At 44.5% G+C, this 22,505-nt stretch overlaps 1 protein-coding gene across 13 annotated transcripts; it reads left to right on the top strand.

The window, feature by feature from the left end:
* The first annotated feature begins 365 nt into the window (after positions 1–365).
* On the top strand, positions 366–18,744 carry abi3bpb (ABI family, member 3 (NESH) binding protein b). Of its 13 annotated transcripts, XM_016665102.1 has the most exons (24): positions 366–594; positions 3,143–3,322; positions 5,640–5,708; positions 5,779–5,911; positions 6,930–7,111; positions 7,200–7,252; positions 7,381–7,411; positions 7,535–7,609; positions 7,868–7,942; positions 8,914–9,102; positions 9,276–9,353; positions 9,726–9,896; positions 11,383–11,448; positions 11,934–12,020; positions 13,308–13,370; positions 13,449–13,568; positions 14,233–14,322; positions 14,467–14,676; positions 14,765–14,870; positions 15,789–15,868; positions 16,287–16,316; positions 16,385–16,543; positions 16,631–16,753; positions 17,170–18,744. In XM_016665102.1, the coding sequence occupies exons 1-24, from the start codon at positions 507–509 to the stop codon at positions 17,283–17,285; spliced, it is 2,574 nt and encodes an 857-aa protein (XP_016520588.1). In that variant the 5' UTR covers positions 366–506; the 3' UTR covers positions 17,286–18,744. The 13 variants fall into 13 exon arrangements, with proteins under 13 accessions (XP_016520588.1, XP_016520589.1, XP_016520590.1 ...); XM_016665103.1 differs by lacking the exon at positions 7,868–7,942; XM_016665104.1 differs by lacking the exon at positions 9,276–9,353.
* Positions 18,745–22,505: the final 3,761 nt, after the last annotated feature.

The following is a 22,505-nucleotide window of genomic DNA, read 5'->3' as shown; positions in this document are numbered from 1 at the left end:
AAACATCAAATTAAAAACCAGGAGAGGATTTAATGAAAACAGACCAATAAATGATTTACTGATGGATTAAAAACCTTCATACATATAAAAACATAAACTGTTAACATAAACAACAGACAAAACATTAAAATAAGATGTAAAAGTTTTAATGAAGGGTTAAAACAGATGAGGAAGAGGAGGAGGATGAAGAACAGGACTGGGTCTGCAGCAGCTGGTGGAAACAGAACGGCTCGGTTCTGCACGAGGAGGAACAAAGAGGAGGAGGAGAAAGATAGAAAGAGAGAGAGAGAGAGAGAGAAAAAGAGCGAGAGAGAGAGAGAGAGAGGCTCCGCCCCCTTTGCCCAGCCTATAGATGGCGCCGCTGGCCGCAGCGTCTCACAGCGAGGACGTCCCACAGCTGAACAAGTCCTAAGGCGGCTGCTCTCTGAGACGCTTAGTGAAGTTGTCCAGCTCCAGGTCGCTCCTTCCTCACCCTGCTCATCATCTCCTGGAAGAGGTCAGAGGTCATGGTGGCTCTCCTGCTCAGAGTTCTGCTGCTGCTGCTGATCGGAGGGACGGTTCTGCTGAGCGGCAGCCCGGCCCAGAGGATCCGAGGCAAGTCCAGATATCTGACAAAAAAACACAGAGGCAGAACCAGAACAGGCAGAAAACAGACTCAATCTGAGGTCAAAGGTCAGAGAAACAAACTGGTGACAGTGAAGAAAGAAAATAAAAGTTGTTATCCTTTCAGTTTAAAGCTGACTGGTTCTGATCCAGATTTCAGAATAAAACAGCAGGAGGATTCTCCTGCACGCTTTGAATGGAATCAGCTGAGTCAGCAGGTTCTGGTTCTGGTCCTCAGGCAGGTGTTGGTCCAGGGTTCTGCTGGGGCCCGGTTCGCAGACCGACCCGCTGGGTTTGGTTTGTCTCCATGCAGACGACGTTCTGGTTTCTGAAACGTTTCTGATCGGAGCCAGAGGTTCGGTTCTGCAGAACCCCGGTCCAGACTGGAGGGGAACATTTTCCTTAGTGTGTTAAACTGTAAACACTAACTCAGTGGTTTCAAGGCGGCCAGCAGGGGGCGTTAACTCACCGTCTGTAGTTTGTATTCTTTAAAAACACCGGATGCTAACCATGCTAACCATTCAGGACTAATTTCATTTTTTTATTTTTTTATTATTGTTTTTACTTTTCGTTGTTGTTGCAAAGCAGCGCTGCATGACTTGTCCTGCAGGGGGCGCTCTGGACATCCATGTTCTGAAAACAACAAACCTTTTAAAAGCTGCGGACTGTAATTCCATAGTTGACCCATAGGGGGCGCTGCAGGCTTTTCAGAAGAGTTTTTATTTAAAGTTTAAGGTATTGTTAAAATTTTCCTTTATTATTCAGTTTATTATATCTAAAAATAATATGTCACCTATTTCTGCATGGTTTCTCAAACGACTGTGTTTTGGTATTAATACTATTTATACTCTTTAAAAAACTATTTGTTACATTTTTGCTTCATTGAAACGCATTGAAAATCAAGAATTAAGCAAAACTTTACTCTTTGAAATCAAAAGACAGAAACTCCCCAAAGTTTAAAGACGACATTAAATTATCTTCACATAATTCAGATTCTTTGCTTTCTGTGACGGTTTTACTTACATTTTTTTCAGGTTTTTAATTTCATGATGTAATCATTTTTCAGTTTTCACTGTTTTTTTTCCCAACCAAAGTTCTGCAGTTGGTACAAATTTGACTGTAAATAAATAATTTATGCATCAAACTGAAGCCATGAGGAACAGAAACGTCCTGCTGGAGGTTTTATGCTTTTCTTTGAATCTCTGCGTGTCGCTCCATGCTACTATAACATATGTTCAGCTCCTAATCAAATCATTTTTATCATTTTTAAATATTTTTGCTGGTTTCTTGCATGTTTTCTCAGTTCATTTCAAAACTTTCAGTAAAAACCTTCAATTTTCAGAAACTAATTTTTGCAGGATTTGTTCATTTTCCAGTTAATTATTTATTTTTATGACCAGAAGGGGGCGCTCTGAGCAGCATAATGATTGGACAGTGACACTGAAGTATAAATATATTTATATTTAGAAATCCTGGATCTTTAGATGACCTTCAGCAGATGGAACATTTTAATCTCAGTTTTATGGTAAACTTCCTCGTTTTGGTCTCAAAACGCTGCAGCAGATTTTAACGACTCTAAACGCTGCAGGCTGGTCGTTTTCTGTCCTTCAGGACAATAAAATCCTGTGAAGCTTTTAGTTTCTGCTGCTGCTACATAAACAGGCACATCAGGATCTGCTGCTCCAGATGTTCCTGCGGTCGATTTCTAACGGCTCCACATCCAGAGAGAGACGGGAGCAAAGAAATGAGTTCAAACACAGAGCTGAAGACCCGACGCCTCAGATTCATGTTTACTGGACCAAATAAAGACACAAAAACTGAAAAAACGTCAAACCTTCAAACTTTTAAACCTTGAACTCTGAAACGTTTCTGTTCAGGTCGGTTCTGGATCAAACTACAGAGAACAACGGCAACACGATGTTTCTTTATCACCAGGTTCTGTGCTGTGTCCAAATATGGAAAGTTGAGAGGAAGGAAAAAATGTATTCCCTTCTTTAATGACCGATAAACAAAACTTATGCAGATAAAGTTATTTAAACAGAATTACTTTTTTTCTCAGATTTTTAAGTTTAATTTCATAATTCTCAGAAAAAAAATCAGAATTCTGAGAGAAATTAAAATCTCAGAGAAATGTCAGGATTTTGAAAACAAAAATCTGAATTCTGAAATTTAAGTCAAATCAGAGAAAAAGTTATAATTTTTTAAAAAAAAATCAGAACTCTGCAAAAAAAAGGAACTCTGAGATTAAAGTCAATCTTTTTGTTTTTTTTTACAGTGAACTTTATTCTCTTTCATAGCAAATTAAGGTTTTGTGAAGCAATTTTAACTTTTGTAACAAAAATTTGTCTTAAAAAATTGTAAATTTAACCAAAACTTTTTGAAAAAATTGCTACAAAATCAGTAAATTTTTGCTGTAGAAACCACAAAAACCCTCAGGACCCGGGATGGTTCGTGTTCTGGTTCTGACGGACCTGAACCTGTGTGTTTGTTTCTGTGTTCCGGGTCGGTTCTGCTCACGCCTCCTGTCTGGTTCCCTCAGTTCGCCGTCAGAACATGAAGGTCCGGATCAACGCCACCGGCGACACCATCGTCATGAAGTTCGTCCGGCCCGGTCCGGACGTGAAGCTGGAGGGATACATCCTGGGATATGGCAGGAGCGTCTTCTCCAAGCAGTTCATCCAGCTGCCGGAGAACGGACAGCTGTACGAGACCGAGCTGGGTAAGAACCGGGTCGGTTCTGGGTCGGGTCGGGTTCTGGTCCAGAGAATAAACCTGGGATGTTCTGCTTCATATTCCAAACCAAAATCCTGCAGTTATATTCAGTCAGTTTGGAAAAACATCTCTGTTCAGTGCTGCCAATGGTTCACGGCTAAATTTAGGACTTTGACTAGGCCATATCTATATGGCACTGTTGTAGATAGAAAAAATACATTTTCACCAATAAACTCTAGTAAAAACTTTTACATTTCTGATCTCCAAAAGTCGAAAATTTACAAGAAAAATGTCAGATATTTTGGGATTAATCTCTGAAATCTTCTAGAAAGAACTTGAACATTTCTGAGTTTCAAAAGTTGAAAATTTCAAGAAAAAACTTTATAATTTCTGAGAAAAAAAATTTGATTTTTCTGAGCTTGTACAGAAGAAATTTCCAAGTTTTGTCTTGCAAATTTCAACTTTTTCAGCTCAGAAAATTCCTTTTTTTTTGTTTTCTCAAAATGTCTGAGTGTTGTTTTTTTTTCAGAAATGTCTGACGTTTATTCTCTCTAAATTGGCCCAAATAAGCCGTCATAATTCTTTGAGTATGGACATCCCTAAAGTCCTTCCAGCTCTCGGCTCATCCATCAGCTCTGCAGCGCCGCATGTTGACTCTGTAAATCCGCCGCTGCTCGTGGTTTCAGGGTTTCTGGGTTTCCTGCCACATCAGACCCAGATGTGGTTTCAGGCCGATGCTGGTGTTTCCTCTGAGGTGAACTGCTGCTGTTTAAAAACCAAAGCAGACGTATGGAGGAGGATTCAGCTGAGAATGTAACTCGGATCATAAAGTTTGAGTTATTGATCCATCTGGTTTAGTTCTGATCTACTCTCCAACGTTTCCGTCTCTCCAGGAAGATCTGGATGTGATAAAAGTTATCATAAGCTTTGTGTCATGCAGATAATTTTTAATACATTTATAGACTAAAGCCTCCAGGTTCTGAGGTGAAGAACCCGACTGATGCTGCATGGGAACCATCAGATCCTGATGGGTCGGCTGGGCTGAACGTTATGGTCCCATCAGAACCAATAAACAGGACCAAAGCTCAGAGGAAGTGATGATTCCTCTAGGAAGTCTGGTACAGGAAGTGATGTAATGCCGTCCCTTCATGTAGTGGTGGGACACTTTAGCGTTAGCATCTGCTAAATAATATATTGGTATAGCTCTTTAGAATGAGCTTCTAGTGAATACCATGCCAGCATTGTGCTTTAGCACTATCTTCCACTAAATACCATTTTGGTATATCATTTAGTGCTAGCTTCTAGTAAAAACCATGCTAGCATAGCGCTTTAGCATATTGCAAAAGCGCTGTGCTTTAACAATATGTAAATATTTAGTGGTATTTACTTCCACTAAATACCGTGTTGGTATTGTGATGCTAGCATAGCATTTTATCTTCTGCTGAACACCATGTTTGTATATAACTTTAGCGCTACTTTCCAATACACACCATGCTAGCATAGCACTTTAACATTATCTTCCTCTAAATACCATGTTGGTATAGTATTTAGTGCTAGCTTCTAGTAAAAATGATGCTAGCATAGCGCTTTAGCATATTGCAAAAGCGCTGTGCTTTAACAATATGTAAATATTTATTTAGAATACACACCATGCTAGCATAGCACTTTAACATTATCTTCCTCTAAATACCATGTTGGTATAGTATTTAGTGCTAGCTTCTAGTAAAAACCATGCTAGCATAGCGCTTTACTGTCACCTTCTGCTGAATGCCATGCTGGTTATCATAAAGGAAGGCATGAAGCTCACTGCCTTTCTCTGGGGAGAAACAGTTTTCATTCATGTCCTTCCATGTTTCACCTGAACGTGTTTCAGACAAAGAGCCGAAGCTTTTTGGTCTGGAAGAACTTTCAAGCTTTTGTTCCTGCAGAGAAATTTCTCTTCATCTGTAATTGTTGCCATGTGTGCGTCTGCTTAGCGTCACGCCGCCATGACATCATCACTGTCATGGCGCTCCGTAACAGAGTCCAGCAGGTCCCACAGGACCTGTTCATGTTTCCAACAGGCAGGAGAAACTCCAGATGCAACACTTTCTGAACAAACTCATCTTCAGGATCGTTTACCTGTTAAGAGTCTTCATGCTGATCCAACTTTCTGCGTCAGATCAGGTGGCTGGACAAAGACCAGCAGAAATCTGAGAGTGTTTTGGTCCAAAGGAACATTTCTGCTGACGGTCGCTGTTGGAATGAATCAGAAATGTTTCTGTATTTCCATGTCTGAGATCATCTGTCACCAAACACTTAGCTCAGCCGCCGTTTTGTTTCAGATGCTGAACCAAAGTACCTGGTGGCCGTCCAGCCAATCCCGGTCAACGACATGAAGAAGCACTGCACAGGTAGGGTTCTGGTCCGGTCCGGTCCGGTCCGATCCAAACCTCCTGCAGTCTCACGGATGTCTCTGTTTAGGCAAGGTGAACCTGGAGAAGCCGCTCCACCTGGTGATCGGCTCCATCAGCCCCACGGCGGTGCTGCTGTCCTGGGGGAACCACCTGAAGACGCCGTACGAGAAGAACATCATGAACGAGTGTCTGGAGGACGGGTGAGGAGTCATAACAATCCTGACCTGACGTCTCCGTGTCCACAGTGGGACAGAGTCTCATGTCTGTCCAGTCAGGAAGACGCATCTGTTGTGTTTGAATCGTCAGCCTGTGCTGAGTGATCGTCTCCCGCCGCCTGCAGCTCACATTTTTCCTTCCCTGTCAAACGAGTTGGAGGAGCCTCTGGAAATCTTGACCCTGCAGTCCTCTGCTGCTCTTATTAAAGCTAACGTCAGCTCCTTCAGCTTGGCTGCTGCCTCGCTCCCAAAACCCAGGAGAAAGTGGAGATCCACGCTGGCCAGGATGAACAACATGCTTGTTTCCATGCTGAGGTCATGACGACTGCAGACGCCCAGAGAAACCACACGACTTCAAGCCTCCTTGGTTATTAACGTCTTGTTAACCCGACACCTTCAGGACTGCAGTCAGTGAAACTCTGACGAGATCCAGACTTCCAGCCGCAGCGTTGGGTTGCTTGTTGACGCTCCAGCAGCTTCAGCGGATCCATCTGGTGATGCAGATTGTTTCTGAACGCCTGTTCAACTCCAGAGACGTTGGAGTCTGATCCTGCTGTTCATAACGGCCCAGAAGAACCAAAATGTTGCTTTTAGGAGCCATTTGCAACTTGAAGGAGTTTAAGTTTCAGACAGAGATTGTTCAAGAAGGTCTGCTGACGTTTAAAGCATCTTTATAACCAGAACAAACTGTTAGAAATACAACATGTTAGCAAGCAAAACGTCATGATCTGAATTCATTGGTCCACAGAGTCGCTGGATCTTTTTCCAGGCCACTAGGAGCATTTTTACCAACTGTTTTCCCTTTTTTTCGATGCTTTCAAGTATTTTTAGTATCAAATCTTCCAAAATGGCGTTAAAGCATCACTTCAGCCTTAACAAAGAAGATGTGAAGCATCGACTTGTGTCCATTGAGTTTGAACCTCTTGTTGAATCTTCCGGCTCATCCACCGTCCAGTGTGTGACGATGTGTGTGACGATGTGTGTGTCCTCTGTCCTGCTCCAGGTTCTACACCATCCGGTACAGGGAGAGGAACAGGAAGTGGATCTACCAGACTTGTCCCACCAGCGACACCGTCATCGACCACCTGAAGCCCGACACGCAGTACGAGTTCGGGGTTCGCTCCAACAAGGACGACCGCAGCGGCCTCTGGAGCAAACCGGTCATCCACAGCACCAACACGGCCAGTAAGCAGAACCTCTTCCACCAATCAGAAAGAACTTCTGCTGAAATCATACCATGTTCTCTGATAAATTGTTGTTTCTTAATCTGCAGATAAAAACAATCAGAAACCGTACAAGCCGCGGAAACCTCTGGCAAATCCGATGGTACGTAACGGCTACTGGATCTCACTGGATTAGCAGATAAATGCAGATTTATAAATGCAGATGGCACACAGCCTTTCAGGTTAGAGAGATGAAGTTGTTGAACATTTGTTCTTTGGTTTGTGTTGCAGAAACCTCAGCAGTCGTTCCCTCCTTCTCCAGGTAAAGTTTAATCACAACACAACCTCTAAAGCTGCTCCACATTTCTAACCAGTAAATGAGACAAACTGTGATGATAACTTTGCTTTATGACTGAAGAGCAGTAATGACTGTTGTTATTTGCAGTTCTTCACAACAGTTCTGGTCTTTGGGTCCCGGCCGTTAAGCCAGTTAACCCCGGGCTGTCGCGCTCCATCTTCGGTGATTATCTCCTCCTTCATCCTTCCTTTTCTTTCGGGGCGTCAGACTCTCTTACCGGACCGAAGCACTGCAGTGACGGTCAACTGATCCCAAAATGATCCAATCTTTAAAAACCTCTGTAAACTCCCAGCATGCTGAGGCTCATCAGTCGGACCTGAACTGCAGCTGTTTCTCTGGAAACGGTCCGGTTCTTTTCCTCTTCCTCTCCTGTCTTTCCTCTCCTCTTCATCCATAAAGACAGCTTCCTGTTTCCCACAGAGTCCCCAGAGAGCCAGCAGGAAACGGTCCCTGCGCCCGGCTCCGCCCGGCCCAAACCCGCTCACGGCTCACCTGGTAACCATGGAGATACTTTTCCTTCTTTAACCATCAGCTTCATCCATTCATGCAGCTTCAGCTCCTGAAAGGGGCGGGGCCTGTCCTGATTGGCTGCATGCTCGGCCCAGTCAGAAAGCCTTGGTGGTGATGTCACTGGATCAGAGTAAGTGGACTTGGCCCCGCCCACGCTGCCATCATCATGTGACCACCATCCATCAGCCACCGGCGACCTTTGACCTTTCACTGACTCATCATCTTCACCTTCTGCTTTTTCTGCCATTTTTCGCTGAAAACAGAATATCTGTTCATATAAAAGTAGAAAAACAATCACCTGATGATCATCTGCATATCAGCAGAGTTTACTGTTTGTTAGCAAGGTGAGTTTTTAAAGTCAGGGTTCTTCTAAACACCTCAGAACCTTAATGATGTTCTCAGGTGTGAACCGAACCAAATGATGGACCAGCTTCAATGTCTTGGTGTTCGTTACCTTTTCTGAGGAGTTCCTCAGGGTCAGTATCTGTTCATAAACCATCATTTATCTGATCACTGGGCTTGTTTCCAGGTTTTACCTCCTTAAAAACATCTTATTGATGAGTAAAGCTCTACATTTCCCTTCTTCTTCCTCTTTCTTTGCATCTCTTCATCGTTTCTCACCCAGACTGCATGCCAGGTCTGCATGCCATCAGTAAGTTCAGACGCAGACGTTGTTGGTCTTTCTCTCTGCAGAAAGACGACACGAGTCGTTCTGCTCAGTTCAGTCCAGAGTCTTTTAAGCTTTCAGTCTTTCTGAGGAACATGATTACTGAGACCAGAACATCTCAACTTCACTTTGACCCAATTGGCCAAAAGAATCTGACCCATAATTTAACGACCGAGGAAGTTTTGGTTGAAAGCAGAAAGGTCTCAGTACTCAGAGGGAAACTTTGAGTTTAAAGACGAGTTTCTGTTGTTGGGATCGAGGATCACAGCATCTCTCCTCTCTGTCCCAGAAAAAGGAAACAGTGTCATAACCAACCGAACCCATCCTGCGGAGCGGCGGACCCCTGCCCCCCCCAAACTGCTGCCTACCTCCACCCCTCCTGCCAACATCACTGTCTCTAACTTCCCCTCCAAAGGCGCCGCGCTTCAGACCAGCAGGGCCCCCAGCAGGGCTCCTGAGAAGCTTCCTAATCCTGCGGGTAATTTCCACCTCTCTCCTGCTAACATCCTCCTGGTTTGCCTCTGACTTCGTCCTTCCTTTTCTTCCAGAATGACCTCTGGTTACTGTGGCTTTACTTTGACAGGACGGGAAGCGTCTCTTCCAGTGAAGCATGTTTGTTGTTGCAGTGTTCAACCTTTTCTATCCTCACAGCTGCTGTGAGACCTCAGGACGGCTCGCCGCTGCTCCGATTCGCCCTGGCCAATGAGCGGGCCAAGCCCGGCACCTGGGGTAACCTCACTTCCTGCCCGCTCAGAGCCGGCCTCGCTCTGTCCGTCTGTCTGTCTGCTCTCCCTGTCAGGCTTCTGGTGGATTGTTTTTATCCTCAGGTCTGCTCCTTCCCTCCATCCCATCCAGCGTCTGCATGTAGCGCACAATCTCTCAGTCATGGCTGCTTGTTGCAGCAGCTTCACTGACTGGATCCAAGATTGTTGTAGCTAAGAGACCCATCATCATCATCACCACCCATCCTTCATCCGTCTGTTAGCCGAGTTAACCTCCAGCTGTTGGTCCGTCGCTCAGGGCTGTTGCTAGCTCTCTGTTTTCCATTGCAGGATCACGTCAAACTGTAACCCGACACTGCGACTGTTCTTCCTCTTTTAGGCCAAGGCAGCAGCAGGAACGGGAGGCCGTCACTGCCTGTGATTTCCTCCAGCCCTGAAGCTTCCCCACTGATCTTGAGGAGCCACCTTGACCCCTTCTCTTACCGCGTCACACAGCGCCACTCTCCCTCTAGATCCAGTAACTCGTCCCCGACCTCTTTGATCATTGGGGGTAATCTTCCACTGAACCTTTATTCCCACTTTACGTTCTCTGACGCTACTGCAGACAGATCCAAACCCAACAGAACGCCGCTCAAAACTGCTGGTAGCCTGATAACCACTTTATTTCTAAATGGTCATAAGGTGCTGCGCAGTCAAACAGACAAAGATGCAAACCAAAGTTTTATTTGATCACTTTTAATGATCAACGTTACGGTGATCTTAACCGTCAGCCATCGGCGTCATCGTGGATTTACAGCTTTATGCTAGATAAGAAGATTAACGTTTGTATTCTTTATAAAAATGATTTAAGATGCAACAAATATTGAATTATGGTAACCATGGCGACAATGCCACCATCATGTAGCCTAGCATGTAAGGAAGAAACTGGTTAGCATCTGGACTTTTGACATTTTTAATGCTGCTCCAGTGTAACGAGAAACGGTGACATAAATCATGTGGCATGAATTCAATTTGATCAGAATGTCAGTATGTCAGTTTCTAAGCAAACTATATCCATCTTCTGTAAATCTATGAGCCAGGATAAATGATCTTGACTTGAACCAGTAGAATCCATGAATAAACTGGAAAAAACAACTTTAGAAACAATCTGTCCAATCCTCCCATCCCTCACTTCCATCGTCGTCATGGCGCCTCCAGCGATTAAGTGACGTTGTTGCAACCGATCGATACTATTAATATAACAGCACTTTTTTTTTAGATTTTTTCCGGCACCTTTCAATTTTTTCAGAACATTTTGACCCACCAACCATCACACCTCTGATCCAGTCACTGTAGGGATTTCTGAAACACTTCCTGTCTAAGCGTCTCTTTCACTTCCTGGCATTAATCTTCCTGATGATGATCTGTGATTGGCTGCTGAACCTGTCAGTTGAACAACCAAACAAGTCTTCTAGGTCCAGCAGAGGCCAGGTTGACCTGCCTCAGGTTGGCAGACATTTGTAAAATATTTAAAGTTTTGATTATTTCTGCCAGTTTGTGCTGCAGCCTCCCACTCCCTCAGTAATAACAGACCAAAGTCTTCCTCATGAAGGCCGTGTTGTTCTGGTACCAGAACCAGGTTTCCTCTGAACCAGGCTCATCTGGACCGGATGATGCTGAGGACCCATTATCAGCTCCAGGCTTCGTCCCAGCTTACATGAACCAGATGTTTTTAAAGAGTCTTATCGCTCTAATCTTGAAACCCAGTGATTATGCGCTGAAGCAACGTCTTTTCCAAACCGCTGGAGTGAAACTCAAACCAGAGCAGACAGGCTGAATGAAATCCTGAGGTCTAAGGTTCAGGTTCTCATCTAAACTCTGCTGCTTCATAGCTACTGGTAGAAACCCCACAGATCCAGTCCAAAGCTCTGCTTTCAGATCCTGTCTGTCGTCTCCAGCAGGAGGAACCGTTTGAGTTCCTCTAAAGGCTTTGGTTGGTTGTTCTTCTGAAGGATCCTGGTTCTTTCCTCTCCTGACACTTGGCTCTCTCCCTACAGCAAACGGACAGCCACACCGGGGCATTTCCCAGCCCAAACTGGCCTTATGGCCCAGAGCTCGACTGGGTAAAGAGTCCTTGTTCGTCTTCTGCGTGTCATCATTAACCCTTCACTCGCTTTGCAGCATCTCCATCTCCACTGCGGCTCATGTTGCTGTTTTTGTCCACATCCATTAATATGTTTGTGTCCATCTCCTCATCCTGTCATCCATCATCCTTCCATCCATTGATCTGTCCATCCATGTTTGTTGTCTCATGTTTTCAGCTTCCAGTCAAGCTTCTGCTGGTCTTCAGCCATGTTTCTGGCAGAATGTCCTTCAAATAATCAAGATGAAGCTGCAGCTTGATTATTTGAAAAGGTCCCATCAGTTCACTGTGTGTTCGATGTGCTGAGGGATCCAGAGACGGCTTGGTGTCGGTTTAACTGTTTTCTGTTTGCATAAAAACCATTGATCTGGGACTTGTTGAAAGCATACAGGTGTAAACAGAGCAGTGACAGAATAACCGTCCAATCAGAGCCATGTTTCAGTTGCCCTGCCTCTCCTGCTGCAGTCAACAACTCGCTGACGGAGGACAAGAAGTCTGATGCTCCTGCTGGGTTTGGTCGGTCGGGTGTCGTCGTTGACGACCGGCTTTATGGTTGGTAACAGCATGACCCCTGCCTGTCTGCGCCGTAACGCTGCTGCGTGCTTCAGCTGCTCTGCTGCGCTGCACCAGTGCCGCGCTGCACCAGCGCTGCATGGGTTTGGGCTGTTTGGGATCAAGATACAAAAGGGACGAGGAGGGAAAGACGAGCCGCCAGCTTCAACGCTGCGGCCAAAGACTTCGGCAGATCTTGTGGAAAATACTTTTTTCTTGGAAAGTATGATGGTCCCTGATAGCTTATTTTTTAAGGACTTCACTCTGCAGGGCTTTGCACTTTTCCTCGCCACAGACAAACTGCTTGCATCTGGCCTGTGGTGACCTGGTGCTTGCTCTCAGCCTGATGTTTTGATGCTTCCTGCACGCTGGGCGGCGGACATGTTGCTGCTGATGTGATGCATGGCGAGCATCGATCACTTTCCACGGAAACGTGGAAACAACTATTTATATATCAGGCCGATTTGTGTGTGAAACAATGGAAAACACACTGTAATTACAGAGCAGTTTCCACCAGGACGGTCCAGTATAAACCTCTGTGCATTTATTGGTTCCAGCTTTAACAGGCAGAAGGAGTTTATGTCCAAGAATAACAGGAATGTAGCTCGAAAGCTCTGCAGTTCTTAGAAACCAAAACAATTTAAGCAAACAGCAAATATTGGTGGTGCTGCAGCAGCCATCATATTTACACATCCTGATTGGAAGGAATGCCTCTGTATTGTTTCAAGTTACGAGCTAAAATGTTGCGGGACTCCGCCGGGTTTCATGTTGCTGGTTTTGCATTCATGCCATTTCGCTCTGGAAGCGGATCAATTCCCTGATTGTGAGGAATTTTGGCTTCTCCTTTAACAGAGGGGGGGTTTGGGTGGGGGTGTAATTGGCTGCAGGTTCTGGACGCCTCCATCAGAAACATCAAGTCCTGTGGCTGCAGACGGGATGGTTCATGTTTTCAGGTTCATTTGGCGCTGGGAGTCAGAGCAGAGCTCTGGTTTGGTTAAACTCTCGTTTCCCCAGGAGGTTGAAGAACTCCTGGCTGGAAACAGACCCACCGCCTCTGCTGCAGCTTAACGTTGTTTGATGAAGGCCGTTCCCACAGGCCTGACGCTCATTTACAGAACATTTCTGCCCTGCACCACTTCAAAAGCATACAAAGCACATGATCTTAATCTTAGCAGACCAATGGTTTCCATCAAATAGAAAAAAGCTGCTTTATGTCTCTTGTATCTTCAGAAAATCATAACTGGTTGCGCGGTTACAGAGCCTGTTTGCTGCTTCTTGTTGTTTCAGGATCTCCATTTCGGACGACTCTGAACATCCGGCCAAACGATGTGCGAAAACCTGGAGAGACCGGTAAAAGATCAGCTTCATGGCTGCTGGTTTTACCGCCATGTTGACAGACAGAAACCTCTAAAATGTTCTTTTCTTCAGACAAGGTGAACCGCCCTGACAAGAGCGGAAACCCAGAAATCCCAAAGTATCCCAAAGTGACGACCAAACCGACCAAACAGGAGCGAAGACAAACCACGACTACAGTGGCTCCGACAGCCGGTGAGTCTTCAGAAACACGGCGAAGGTTTGGAGGGGATCAAGGAGCTGGTGGGTGAGGATGCAGCTTTGATTCCTAAAGGAGGAACAACCAAAATCCACATTTTACATGTTTTAAACTCCCATTGTGTCTCTACTGCTTCTGAAGTGCTTTAAAAAAACAGCTGGTTTTTGTCAATAAATTTATGATTGTTGGTGTCTGGAAAATTTCAAAAAGTTTCAAAAACGTCTTGAATTACCCGTCACCTAGCAACCAAGGCGGAGTTCTGGCTGTTACCTAGCAACCCAGGCAGAGTTCTGGCATGTTTGGTCAGCTAGTTTTACTGCTGTACAATGGCTGCTGGAAAAGTCAATGACTTTCCGTTCAGAAACCACTTGCTGGATTCTGATTGGCTGTGCAGGAGGCTCCACTTCTGCTTTTCAAACATGTAGTTGTATAATTGTGCATCTGTTTGCAGCCATCTTTATGTGAAAGTGTGAATGTTGAGTTGGGGGGCGTGGTCAGCAGCAGCTTATTTGAATTTAAAGATGGTCAGAACTGATCAGACTAGAATCTCGTTATGCAAAATCATAATGGCCATGTTTTGTATAGGCCATAAACCTTTAATAACCTGTTGAAGGAAGCAGAAAAGTATGTTGTCTCATGTCACCACATTTCTGTTTTCAGTGACTCGGCAGGAGAGTTGGGAGGATTCAGACCTTTTCCAGTCTCAGCCAACCTCTGATGTTGATGCAATGGGCAAGAAGCGTTACGTGGGTAAGCAGCAACCAGCAGCAACCAGCAGCAATAAGCAGCAACCAGCAGCAATAAGCAGCAACCAGCAGCAGCACGTCTTCATTACTGGATTAACAACAAAACAAGCGTTTTACTTCCTGTAATTTAACTGGTTCCCTTCCACAGCGCCCCATGTGGTTTACCAAACCGGGAAGAAGCCGGATGAGCCTTGCTCCATCACCTCCTCCCTCAACTACTTCCCTGAAGACGAACCTGGCGAGGTGAACGTGACCTCTCCTCCAACCAGCCCACCCGCCAACCTCACTGTGGTGACGGTGGAGGGATGTCCGTCCTTCATCATCCTGGACTGGGAGAAACCAGACAACCACACCACTGGTAGGCCGGCAGCGATCTGCCAAGAGGACAGAGAGTCTGTCAGGAACCGTCACATCTGAAGAATCAATGCTCTGCTGTCTCTCTGCAGAATACGAGGTGATCTCCACTGCTAAGGGACCGGATGGAGAACGGGTTTCTATCCTGACCACCAACCAGACCCACACTGCAGTAGAGAACCTGAACCCTGAGAGCAGGTACTCCACCTCTCGCTCTACAGCCTCATTCCCCAGCAGGTTGCAGAGGTCCAGCGTCTCATGGAGGGAGATTAATCTGTGAAGGTTCCAGTCTGCAGCTGTGCAAACAGGCCGCGGCACTGCGCTCGGTTTGAGCTCTGCTACAGCCGATGCTTCATGAGTCCTGATGAGAGAACAGTTCTGAGGAGTGAAGCCGGGTTCACAGTTAGGACAACTGAATCACCAAGAGAATGGGAGTTAAGGTGGATGGCCTATACAAAACCTGTTCACTACATTTTTTTTTTACACAAAATCATTCTTGGACAGAGAGATTTTAGTCTGATCAGTTTGAGTCGTTTTAGGGACTCTGTCACTTTAAATCCAAATGAGCTGCTGCTGGCCACGCCCCCAGCTAAACGTTTACAGTCACATGTGAAAATGGCTGCAAACAGATGAACACTTATACAACCGTACGTCTTAGAAAAGCAGACATGGAGCCTTCTGCACAAAATGAATGCAGAAACAAAACTCTTGTCTTTTCCAGCAGCCACTGTACAGCTGCACCAACACTGGAGATCAGCCTGGGTTGCTAGGTAATGGACTAGTCCAGAGGATTTTGAAACGGCTCATTTTCCAGACACCAAAAATATGAACTTAATGCCAAAAATCTGCAGGTGTTTTTTTTTTTTTTTTTGGTTTGTTTTTAGAATCAGTAAAAACCCAAATTGAAGAACAAAAACATTTAAAATGTGTATTTTGTATAATTCATCCCCTTTAACTTCAGTTTCTGATCAGTGAACCGTTTGTCCCACTGTCAGACGGTTCTTCCTTTGGGTCAGTTTGAGAACCAGAAAATGACGACTGGATGTTTATTTTCTGTCCTGTAAAAACGTTAAAACAGTTCTGACTGGATCCGAATTGTTTCTCTGGTTGCCATAGTTACGAGTTCAAGGTGAAGCCGAAGAACGAGCTGGGAGAAGGTCCTCTGAGTGAGCCGGTGTCCTTCAACACGGAGTCTGGTATGGATCCTCCTCATCATCAGAGTCAGAACCAGAACCGCTCCAGAACCGCTCTGCGGGTTCCCCCGCTGCTCCGGCCTCCAGGCCGTTTCCTCCAGAAATACAAGTTTATATTCATGATTAATCTGAACAACTGCCCGCCTGGAGCCGCTCAGATATACAATCCATCAAATGACAAATGGGCCATGAAGGAACTTTGTGATTGCTCCCGCTTCACTGCAGCTCAGACACGTCATCACGGGTCATAAACCGGTGGGGAGACACATTCATCTTTCACTAAAGAACTCATAACCCCTCAGTGTTGGGTCTCCAGGGTCCGAGCTGGTTCTGTAGAGGGTCTGGCTCTGATGATCAAGTCATCACTGATGTGGATCTGAGTCCAGTAGATCTGAGTTAATCTGAGTCTTTGCTCCTGCAGCGGATCCGCGTGTGAGCGAGAACGTCTCAGGTAATCCAGCCGCGGTTCTGTCTGATCAGCACAGCTGGATGCGGAGGCCTGACCCGTTTTCTGTGCAGGAAAAGACGCCATCTGGACTCAGTTCCCGTTCAAGACCGACTCGTACTCCGACTGCCACGGCAAGCAGTACGTGAAGAGAACCTGGTACCGCAAGTTTGTAGGCGTCCAGCTGTGCAACTCGCTCAGGTACAAGATCTACCTGAGCGACTCACTGAACGGTGAGTGGCCATGCGAGCGGGTTGGACTGGACCGAACCGGACCTGCTGAAGTCCTTCTGGTTCTGACTGTCTCCTTTCATGTTGAAGGTAAATTCTACCACATTGGCGATCAGAGCGGCTTTGGAGAGGATCACTGCCAGTTTGTGGATTCTTTTCTGGACGGACGGACCGGCAGGCAGCTCAGAGCGGACCAGCTCCCCTCCAGAAACGGTAACCATGGAGACTTTCACACACAGATCCAGATTAGATTAGACTGAGACGAAGATCAGAGGTTCTGCAGGATGTTTTCTTTAGTGGTTTTGTTGGAGCGTCTTTAAACAGTTGGAGGTAAACTTTAGGGGAAGGAGACAGCAGTAAGGTTTCACCTACTGGGAACCATCAAGTTCCACACCAAGCTGTCAGACGGGTCATGATGTAACAAGTTAACACCCAAAAACTAGGAAAACTAGTTAGTTGTCTCCTGAACTGGTTTGCTACAACTTCTGTACTGGAGTAAATTTCCTTCAGTTCCTGTCGAGTGCTTGGAGACATGACCGAATTTCTGTCATAGTGATTAATTTGCTTCCATTCTTCAATCGATTGGCAGATCAACGTTTGTAACTGTGTGCGTTTTCCTCCTACTCCAGGTTTCTTCAGAGCTCTGCGCCAGGAGCCCGTCCACTTTGGACAAATAGGAGGACATTCCCACATCAACTACGTCTCCTGGTACGAATGTGGAACGCCGATCCCTGGGAAGTGGTAGACGGACTGGGATCCTCAGCAGGAAGGGACTTGTTGACCTCAGCTGGGGGGGCTGACCCAGCCGGACCCTGAGCTGGGCGCCCAGTGCTGTAAAAACATGTACCGGACTTCCTCATCAGGGAACTGTAAGGAGAGAGCATTTGTACAACTATAGCAGACATGCCTTCTCTTTACTATTTATCAAGCACCAACGCTACAGCGATTAGAGCAGGAACAAACTCATGATAGATATATTTTATTTTGTGTTAAATCTTTGGAAGCTGGCTCCCTGGATTACTATTTTCATCACTTGTGAGATGTTATTTATCCAAAAGTCTTTGGTTTCATTTCTTCATGAGTAGCGACAGGCAGGAGGTAACGGGGGTCACAGGAGGTCACAGGGTGGGCGGAGCCTCAGCACATCCCACCACAACATTCACCGTGTTGACTGGCATCTCACTAGTACAACCAGTTACCTGTAAGCAATCATGTCACAGGTTCAAAGGTCATCCTGTTGAAGTAATTTCTGATACATGTGGGGGTCATGACCTCACTTCCTGGTAAACTTTACTGATCTACAGGTGCATAATGTTGATGCAGCTATTCTCTAAACCAGTCATCATGCAGCTCTGCTTCTTTAAAATGGGGTTTGATGCTTAAAGCACAACAGCTACACATTGAATGTGTCGTTCAGATGTTGGGGGGAAATTTTCTACGCTTGCATTTTGCACAGGACAAATATATGTATAAGACTTTATATGGACAGTGTGTCGTTTCTACACAGATTAGCAGATTTAACTCTCACTGGGGTCAGGCAGGCCTCCACTTCCTACCATGCTAACAGGACGGAAAGGCTTTAGCTAACTGCTAGCTAAAAGGTTTTATTGCTACTGTTCAATAGCAATAAGCTAAAGCAGCACTTTGTGTTCAGCCGTGTAGCCACTTAGCTAGCTGCTAGCTAAGGAGTTTTATTATTGTTCAATCACAGGAAGCTAACACTGCAGCCTTGTAGCTACTACCACTCAGTTAGCTGCAAGCTGAAGGGTTTTATTGTTACTGTTCAATAGCAATAAGCCATTACTGCTGTCGTGTAGCTTATACCACTTAGCTAGCTACTAGCTTAGGGGTTTCATTGTTATTGTTCAATCACATCAAGCTAACTCTCCAGCTGTGTAGCTAATACCACTTGGTTAACTACTAGCTGAGGAGTTTTATTGATATTGTTCAATCACTAGCTGCTAGCTGAAAGGTGTTATTATTGTTCAATAGCAACAAGCTAACGCTGCAGCGGTGTAGCTACTACTGCTCAGCTAGCTGCCTAGCTAAAGGGTTTTATTATCATACATCATGTCTTATAATAAGTTACTCTGTAACTGATCTCCTGGGTCGTTGTCCAGAAGTAAAACGAGACGTGAGCGCTAGCGTAGCTTCTTGTCTGAATGTTTGAAACAATCCAGATCCATTTTTAATTAGCTGTCTGGTTCAACATGGAGGAACCTGGAGGCTTTCATTCGGTGTTCAATAACAGATGCAGGTCATTTTTCTACATGCTGTATTCCAGTCCTGCTGGACTGGGCCGTTCAACATGGCTGCCGCTCTCAGCTGCGGCCTGACTTATGCTCAGAGCTGTTCTTATAAATCATGGCTCAGCTAAACACAGGAGACAGCTTTGGAAGAAAGTCACAATGTGTTGTTGGTGATTTTTTTTTATAAATGTGTTTGTTACTGTGTTGTTTTTCAATAATAAAATTATTTGGTTTCTTTTTTTACATAATGTGTCTTGCATAAGCTGCCTTCTACATAAAGACCTCATCTATTCACACAATAAAGCCGTCTGTGGTCGGGTTGGAAGATGTGGAGAAGCCTACTCAACATGTTTTCCAGGCTTGTCTGATGGCTTTCATTTAATGCTTCATATAAGCACTGGACCTAAAACCACAGTTTCCACTGTAAATGCTCCAGCCGCCATGCCAGTGGAGCTGGAGCTCCGGAGAAACTCGGAGGATCAAATTGAAGGAGCCCAGAGCCAGAGAACCGTCTGCAAGCCAGTCCAGTTTGTGGTTCTGTCAGTAAATCATGTAGAGAGACTCCAACAGCAGCAACTTTAGAAAACAACAAGCAAACCGTCGGTTATTTTCATCTTTTAGAACAAATATACGACGAATATAAAGAGATTAATGAGAACATGTCCATAAAAGCAGCAACTCCACCTAAAACCAAAATCAAGACACTGCCCTGCTGGGGTTGGGGTTTGGGTTTGGGTTGGGGGGGGTAATGCCATAAACAGCCACAGCTTTTCCTCCCATCAGCGGATCAGGAGATGGTTCTGGACCAGCTGGATCTGTGACCCGGCTCAGATTATCAAACCCACCAGTTTGATACTGGTACATCAGAAACCATTCACAACAACCTCCACCAAGTCTACCATGCATGGTGGCCATATTGGATCCAGGAGATATGGAAATATCTCCATTAATGAATTTATTGAAGAGAATTCTGTAAGAATTTTGGATGAATTTGTACTTTGAAAAAGCATTATGTGTCAAAAACACGTTTAACAGACAAATTCGTAAATATTGGTCTGTATATCCATCTCTGTCATAAATCCGCCATCACTTGGTTTATGAAGAACCGCTCTGCTGAGGAAATGAAGACGAAATGCTTCTGGTGCCAGTGAAGCTGGACTGTAAGCCCAGAACCTGTCTGTCAGGACGTTGCCATGACGACGTCCTGAGTGGGAAACGGGCCGGGTGTCCGCTGCGGACCCATCTGCAGCCTCAACCTCAGCGGTAACGTAGCAACAGGTTACGTCATTTTCCAGCCTGAAACTGATCCGGCTGCTTCTGCTCCCAGGAGGAGAACGGGTCGGTACCAGGCCCGTTACGCAACACAGCAGCTCTGTGGGAACCAGCTGGATCTGGCAGGGTGAAGCTGAGGTAATGTTCCGGTTCCGTCCTAACAGCAGTCTGTCCGGGTTTCTGTGGGGTGCTCTTACTTTACCAAACATTTGGACTTTGGTGGTTCCTCCTTCAGAACCAGGTGGTTCTGTTCAGTGGAGGCAGATCTAGAACCTCTCTGGTTCTGGTACCATCTCTCATCCGCCTCTGTCCTGCTCAGTCACCGTAAAGTTCTGGTGGAGCCTGAGCGGAACCAGCTGGTCTGGTGTCGGGTTCTTCCTGGTTGATTTTTGGTAAATTCTGTTCATGTTGAGATTACAGGAGCATCATCCGGGTACTAACGGAAACGCGAAGGAAAATAAACACGTTGGCTGTTCACTTCAAACCAACTCCAGTCCGTTTGCCTTTGAGTCCGGTCCGGTTGGAGGTGTGTGATAGGTATTTTTCTGAACCTACATAAAAGAACCACAGACAACGTATATGAATTTTATGGCCAAACTTTTGCAAAAGGAGAAGACTCAGCAAACTGCTCCTCCGAGCCGTTCACTGAGCGTTCTGCCCTCTCTCTGCTAGAGCCTTTTATTTGGGAAAACAAAAGTCAGAAAAGATAAACAACAAAACAGATGGCAAGCTCTATCTAACACACAGGTCATCAAGCTCTTTCCCTTGAGAGCGATTTCTTCCAAGGGTGGAGGGAACAATCAGTTCTCAAGAACACAGATATTTAACACAGCAATCAAAAAGTCTTAGCACAGCACGCCACTACTGATTAATATTAGACTGAATAATAATCTAAAGTAATAATAAAAATGACAACACAATAAAATCCCCAACAGTGTGAATGTGTAATCAGACCAAAAAGTGAACTCTGACCCAGCGGACTATAGCACAGGGCATTCTGGGTAAATACAACCAAAACAAACATGCTAGCCTAGCGCTAGCGGGAGAAATTCCTCATGGTCTTTAGCCAAAGACAAAAAACTGCTGACGCCTCCATTCTTGTTTCCATTTGGTGAAGAAAGAATAATGTACATTGCATTTATTCTGGCGTTAGGTAAATGTGTCTTGAAAGAGAATAACACTTAAATAAAAGTCCAACAAGGATATTCATTTAGAATTAAAAATAACACACCCTGAATTACCATGATAGATATAATGTGTGTCATTAATGAAGGGGAAAAAACTCAACCCAGACTTTAAGTTTAGGGTCTGGTTCACAGAGTATGAAGTTAAACTTGTTTCCCAATTATTCAATGAAAAAAAAAACTAACCTCAGTTAAGTAAAATAAAATTGTAATCAAAACTTTTGGAATTGTAATGATTTATTTTAAAAACAAGTTGTTTAAAAGACTTTTTTAAATTACCAAACACAAACTTTTATTTGCACACATCAGAAATCTTTTGTTGTGATTTTAGGTCCTGCCTATGGTATCATGTGAGAATCACAAGCAAAACTTTGAGTCACAAACAAAAACTTAGAATAGCAAGAAAAGATTTCTGACAAGCGCAAATAAGTTTGTTTTGCAAAAAAAAGAAAGTTAACTTCATGAGTCAAAACTGTGTGATTTAAAAAAAAAAAATTAAGCAAAACTCAGTAGGTTTTTCTCATGGTGACATGCATTAACAATTTAATTTTTGCTTTTGTTTTTTCTGCAGTTCCACGTTAAAGTTTGATGCAGCTCTGCTTTCCTGAATGGACCATCTTCATCTCCACTGCAGCAAACAGGGAGCTCTTTTTTTATAGATTACAGTTCACTAAAAGGTTGCATTGAGCCCTTGTTTATATTTTTAATAGTGTAATTCTGTAAAGACAAAAAAATGTCTGGTGGTCTAGCTCTGATTTACATATCTTGCTAAATTGCGGGTTTGAATGTTGCAATACTTTCCTATAACAAAGTAGATGATAGTTGTCACTATTACAGCGATGATCAGTTCAACAACAGCATTAAAACAGAACAAAAGCTGTCAATAATTCACTTTAATAGCAGAAGCCTTTATGCAAATTTTGACAGCATCAAACAATACCTCCAACAACTTTCACAGACCTTCAATGTTATTGCCTTATCAGAAACTTGGCTCAATAGTGATAAGGGCATAGATTTTGAAATCAATGGTTATGAAATGGTTTGTAAGAACAGAGAAAACAAAAATGGAGGGGGAGTAGCTTTATATGTTGACAAGAAGATTAATTATCAGTTGATCGAAACAATGTCAACTGTGATGGACAACATGTTTGAATGTGTGACTATAGAAATACTCGTGGAAAAAAGGAAAAATGTGTTAGTGAGTTGCATCTATAGAGCCCCTGGATCAAACATTGAAGTACTCAACAACTGGATAGAAGA

Source organism: Poecilia formosa, unplaced genomic scaffold (assembly GCF_000485575.1).
Source record: "Poecilia formosa unplaced genomic scaffold, Poecilia_formosa-5.1.2 Scaffold548, whole genome shotgun sequence".
In the NCBI taxonomy this organism is placed as follows: domain Eukaryota; kingdom Metazoa; phylum Chordata; class Actinopteri; order Cyprinodontiformes; family Poeciliidae; genus Poecilia; species Poecilia formosa.
Note: the sequence above shows the minus strand (reverse complement) of the source record. Positions and strands in the feature narration are given on the sequence as shown.